General features: G+C 38.9%; 1 protein-coding gene across 1 annotated transcript; it reads left to right on the top strand.

The window, feature by feature from the left end:
- The first annotated feature begins 1,191 nt into the window (after positions 1–1,191).
- On the top strand, positions 1,192–4,917 carry LOC149194911 (disease resistance protein ADR1-like). The gene is made up of 5 exons (XM_089405181.1): positions 1,192–1,941; positions 2,069–2,478; positions 2,869–3,227; positions 3,331–3,539; positions 3,798–4,917. The coding sequence occupies exons 1-5, from the start codon at positions 1,281–1,283 to the stop codon at positions 4,634–4,636; spliced, it is 2,478 nt and encodes an 825-aa protein (XP_089261307.1). The 5' UTR covers positions 1,192–1,280; the 3' UTR covers positions 4,637–4,917.
- Positions 4,918–6,000: the final 1,083 nt, after the last annotated feature.

Raw genomic sequence — 6,000 nt, 5'->3', positions numbered from 1 at the left:
TGTTAATTATCAATCCAGATACTGTGACAAGTAATTGCATTTTTTCCAAATACGCCCACTGTGATAGGAGATTGGAACATTATCCAATCACAAATACAAATACCTTGTGCATTTAGGGTAAAGCGTATATCTTGACACTCTGCGTGTTCGCTGTCATAAACTATTCAGAACCCCGTGTTTGGCAGAATTGGAAAATTGGGAATGCTGTACAGTTGGATTGGTAAAGGACACAACTTTCCATGTTCCATAAAGCCAAACGTTTTTCGTTTTCATCAAGCAGCCTATTTTAAATGTTATTCGTTTTCGTTTTTGTTTTTTTTGGTTTTAGGTTATATTTTTCTCTGTGTTTTTTGTTTTATATGGAATTTGATGAAAATTTATTGAGAAGGTTTTTGTCTTCATAAATTAGATTATTTTAAACGTCTCTTTTTGAAGTTTTAGATTATATATTTTTCCGAACGTTTGTGTTTTATATAAAATATGCGAAAATTTTATTAAATAACCCACTAAATGGTTCAATATATATGAAATTAAGTAATAAAATTTTCAAATAATTCAAATCATTTTTTTTTCAAGGTCGAAGTGTTTAGAATGGAGTACTCTACCTGGGCGGAGGAATTGCTCGGTTTCCGTCGTCGCCCGGAAAATTGTCCGTGCCGGCCGCCGGCAATCCCTCGCCCTCCGCCACTCTCCCCTAGCTCCGCCACCCCTTCCTCCGCTCGGAATTCACTCCCTGATTTTTCCACGCACCCCCTTCCTCCGCCCTCATTCACTCCCTGATTTTTCGACGCAGATCGGATCCGAGCTGGCATCCTGAAATTTCGCTGACAGATTGCCCGATTCGAAATGGAGGAAGGTCCCGATCGCGATCTGCTCACTCACCTTCCTCCTCGACTAGGCGCCTCCGGCTCTGGGCTTCCTCTGCTCTGCTGCTCGCCACCAACACACCAGGTTTGTTCCGCTGTTTATTTTAAAATTGTTATAACCTTGCTCAGTTCAGTAGAATGATTCCCTAAGTCACATACTGATGAGGATACGCGGTAGACAAAAGAATTGCTTTGTTCCCAAACCCAAGTTGGATCTCTAAGCATCAGATTCCTGTGACCTCCTTTTACATATTCCTTACGGATATTCTCAATGTGGACTACTCCCAGGTAGATCCAAATCGAAAACCTCAGCGTTGTAAATTGCTGCAAGAATCGTTACTATTCGATCACTGATTTCGCGCCACTCATAGTACCTTCACATTCTCCATTTGAGGAGGCGACATCCTTTAGACGATGGTTACATTAAATTGCAAGGGGCTCTGCTCTAGATTAGAAGAGCTGCTCGCAGGCCTTCTTGAAACAGTTGGGCAACTCTATTCGCCAATCGTACAAAAACCTCAAAATGAACAAAATCCCATCTACTTGAACTCCCTGAGCATCGTCAATAGAGGCGTTCAATTGGTGAAAATGTGCGAGAAAACCAGCCCTCTTAATACTTTCCAGAACCTCAGATATGCTTCTGAAATCCACCAGCTGGAAAAGGAGATCCGTGACTTCGTCCAATACCAGATGCCTGACCAACTATCTCTTGAGTTGAAGAATATCATATCGGAGTTCAAGGGTCTTCGCCATCTGTACGAGTTAGAGGCAGTGGATGAGAGAAACGTGAATGAAACAATCGTTCCCAGGCTCACCAATGATCCCGATGAGAATGCCACGATGTTACAACAAATGGGTCCACATGGTATGTTTGATGGAGCTTTTGACGAAGCTTCCACTTCTGATCGTAGTGGTTCAGTGAAATCTGATTTTGTAGTGGGACTGGAGAAAACTATTCTTAATGTTAAGAAGATTCTACTCCAGAGAGAGGTGTCCGTCGTTGCGGTGCAAGGTATTGGGGGCGTTGGCAAAACAACTATGGCATTGTCCCTCTGCAATGATCAAGAAATTAAAGGTGATTGGGGATTTTATTTATTCAAACCATTTTCATCTCCTGAAAGGCTATCTTTTTGCATTTAATTTAGATTTCTGTTCAATTTATGGAATTTCCATCCTAACAAATTGCTCTTTATGTATGGCAGGTGCTTTCCAAAACAATATCATTTTCATCACGGTCTCACAATCCCCGAACCTGAAGGAAATTTTAGAGACCATGTGGGAGAAGATTGTTCCGAGGAAGAAACCTGATTTTCAGAATATCGAGGATGCACATAGACAGCTGCAGCAGCAGCTGCTTAGGCGAGGCAAGCGAACTCTTGTGGTGTTAGATGATGTCTGGTCTATGGAAATTCTGGAAAAATTGTTATTTCAAGGTGAAGGTTATAAGACCCTTGTGACAACCCGAGATCGTTCTATCATCCGCACAACAACCTCTACCAGGCTGTATGATTTGCCATTGCTGGATGATGCTGATGCTCTGCCTCTTTTCTGCTTTTGGGCTTTTGGACAGAAATCAATTCCAAGTAATGCGGACGAGCAGCTAGTCAAGCAGGTATGTCTCTTAAAGTACTGGAATGCTATTTATATGCAATATATTATTTTAGTAAGTTTGGTTCAATTTAATGTTTGTGACACAGTGTTCTCCTAAATGCCCCTAATTACAAGCAATTACTACAGTGGCATATCATATCAGGATATCCTTATAGTTTCACATAATTCCATATTAATACTTACTCTGCTGTTAACAATGGTATCGGCAATCCATTAAAAAAGATTCTAGCCATAAACTCAATAATATATTCATCTTCATAAACAATCAAACAAAAACCTGTGAATGAACTTTAAGCTTATCAGGCAAAATATCAACAACTTTTGTTTTTGGTATTTGATTGGTTTCCACCTATGGAATTTTGACTTAGTGTTGCTGATGTATGAATCACAGGTCCAAGCGGAATGTAAAGGCCTGCCACTTGCTCTGAAGGTGATCGGAAGCTCTTTGTATGGTCAGCCTCATCCGGCGTGGGAGGGTGCCAAGAACAAGCTCTTAAATGGGGAATCAATATCAGATTATCACAAAGAAGGGCTTCTTAGATGCTTGGAGACCAGCATTGATGCCCTGGACGAGGAAGCACGAGAGTGCTTCTTAGACTTGGGGTCATTTCCAGAGGATAAAAAAATCTCAGTGGATGCATTATTGGATATTTGGGTTTATGTGCGAAAGATGGAGTGGCAAGATGCTTTTGTCATCTTGTTAGAACTTGCAAGCAGAAATCTGTTAAATTTAACAAACAGCAATCTCAGGTAAGCGCCTTCATTTCTAATTGTTGTGTGGTCAAAGCTAATTTGATCTTGGCTTCCTCTGTCTTATACATTGTGTTGTTGTCTTGGTAATTGGATGTATTAGGAGCCAAGCAATCAATTATGGCAGTGCCTCTGAGCTGTACTTTTCTCAACATGATGTAATGCGGGATTTGGCCTTATATTTGGCATCCCGAGGCAGCATAGCTCGTAGGAAGAGGTTGCTTATGCCCAAAAAGGAAGATAGTTTGCCAGCAAAATGGGAGTTGCTCAAGGATCAAGCGTTTGATGCTCAAATTGTTTCCATTCACACAGGTGGGTGATTTTAACAACATTTTTTGAAGCATACATAATTTTTTCTGAACATTGGAATCAAAAGAATTGTCACATGCCAACCTTATCCTACATCACATAGGCTGTCACTCTGTGATCTGCATGAAAATACATGTAATGATATATAGGTGTTGATCATTGATTCAAAAGTTGTTAGAAAAGATATGTAATGATTTCATAGTGTGTGTAATGACCTATAATGTTTTAATCTAACTTTGCATCTGTGGTTCACCTATGTAGGTGCAATGGAAGACGATCAGTGGTGTGAGATGCATTTTTCTCAAGCAGAGGCTTTGGTTTTAGTCTTTTCTGCAGGTAAATACTTTCTTCCATCATTTTTGAGTTCTATGAGGAACCTGAAAGTCCTCATAGTGTTTAATTATGGTAACAAGAAAGCCACAGTCAACGGTCTACCAGCCTTATCTTCACTTACTCAGGTTCAGGCTATTCACTTGGAGAAGTTGAATGTGCCCCCACTTCAAGAGCACAGTAAAGTATTGCAGAACTTGAAGAAGATATCTCTGAGATTATGTGAAGGGCTTGGAAATATGTCCAGGTTCAACAACTCCCAGTCAAGCCTAAAGCTTCCCATAATGCAAGATTTTAACTTGGACCACTGCTGTGATTTAGAGGAGTTACCCCCTGGTATCTGTGACACATCTTCAGTTGAGAAGTGGTCTATCACTAGCTGCCACCTTCTGCAAAAGTTGCCTGATGACTTGGGGAAGCTCAGCTCTTTAAGAATGTTAAGCGTATCTGCATGTCTAGGTTTGAAAGAGCTTCCAGCATCTATTGGAAAACTTGGGAAGCTGGAATATCTGGACATTTCGCTATGTGAATGCCTAAAAGAACTTCCCGAAGAGATAGGACAACTAAAGAAACTCGAGGAGCTTGACATGAGAGAGTGCTCCCGATTGAGGAAGCTGCCTAAATCAGTTGGAAGGCTGAAATATCTAAAGCATGTTATCTGTGATGAGAAGATTGGACAGCAATGGATGCGTTTCAAGAGCTCTGCCATTCCAGAGCTTAGAGTTGAAGTGGTAGATGCACACTTCAGCTTGGATTGGCTGGATGCTTGATATCCTACTTAGACAGCAAGGAGTTAAATAAGGGGTTTCGTTTTGCACATTGATCTCAATGGAAAGCGTTAGCCATGATATTGAATAATGTAATTTCATAAGGCACCAAGAATACTAACCACCCATAGTATTTATCCATTTATCCATGATATTGAATATTGTAATTCAATAAGGCGCCAAGAATAATGGGCCTCACCTTGCAATTTGCAAAGACAGGCCCTCCAGAATGTAGTTGTAAAAAAAGTCTTTTTCTCAATTAATAAAATTATCTGTTTTATTTAGTGTGAGTATTTTTCTCTTTTCAATGTTTTAGGATTCTTTTCAATGTTTCTAGGATTCCTTGCTGAGCAGAGGTGATGTTGCTTATAGTTTCTCATATTTTTTATTTTTAAATCAATGTCATAAACTCCATAAACAGACATTTTTCCATAAATTTTGTAACTAACTATTTTTTTTTGTTAACAAACTCTCTAGCTTTCCACCTTATCACTGCGTCATTCCAACTACTTACTTGCCTTTGCTCAGTTTAAAGCATAGTTACCGATTGTGCGCCATTCCAACTACCTGCGTGCCTCTTCTCAGTTCAAATCATAGTTACAAAGTTCGAATTTGAATTCCGTGTCATATGAAAAATATTGAGTGAAAAATTTACCAACATTTAGCAAAATTATTTGCCAAAATAATAACATTAATGCCAAATCCAAGAAACATCCCTGCAAGTCCATGGATGCAAATGTAAATGGCAACTTCTCTTACAAGGCTTTTTTTTGTTTTTTTAATCCATTTATCTATCAATAATCTTAAAGTGAAGTCCATGAATGGCAATGTAAATGGCCACTTCTCTTCTCTAGAACAAGGGTCTTTGTAATGTTTTGCTTTATGTAATGTTTTTTTATTTATTTTATGACAACAATAGACATGTTATTCATGTCCCATTAAAATCTAATTATCCACATCTTTAAAGGGTGTCTGTAAATTCCTTGGAGTCTTTTCACTGGGCTCTCTGCAACAGTGTTACTTAAATTGATTGCAGGTTTGATAAATTCCTATTGGCATTACATTTAAAGTTCACATTCTGAACTAAATTTGCTTTTGTGTTCCCATATTTATGCATACTGTTGGGATACCGTGACTCGACTTTATCACAAGATTTATTTATTTGTAATACTACTGGACTGTTATCACAGGGTTTATGAACTTGAGAGTCCAGTTTTTATTCCTTGTTGGCTGTCTCCCCCATTACAAATTCCGATGTGATATGTGTATATATATTTTGTGTTCTTGTTATCTATTAGAGTAGGCATTTAATCTGCAATTTTTATCTATTTTGAAAGGAATGTTTGCGTCCTGCAAAATTTTAGAAG

Source organism: Pinus tabuliformis, chromosome 2_2 (genome assembly GCF_031772625.1).
Source record: "Pinus tabuliformis cultivar Carrire ecotype Pingquan chromosome 2_2, CPIR1, whole genome shotgun sequence".
Lineage (NCBI taxonomy): Eukaryota > Viridiplantae > Streptophyta > Pinopsida > Pinales > Pinaceae > Pinus > Pinus tabuliformis.
This window is presented reverse-complemented; position numbering and strand designations above follow the sequence as displayed.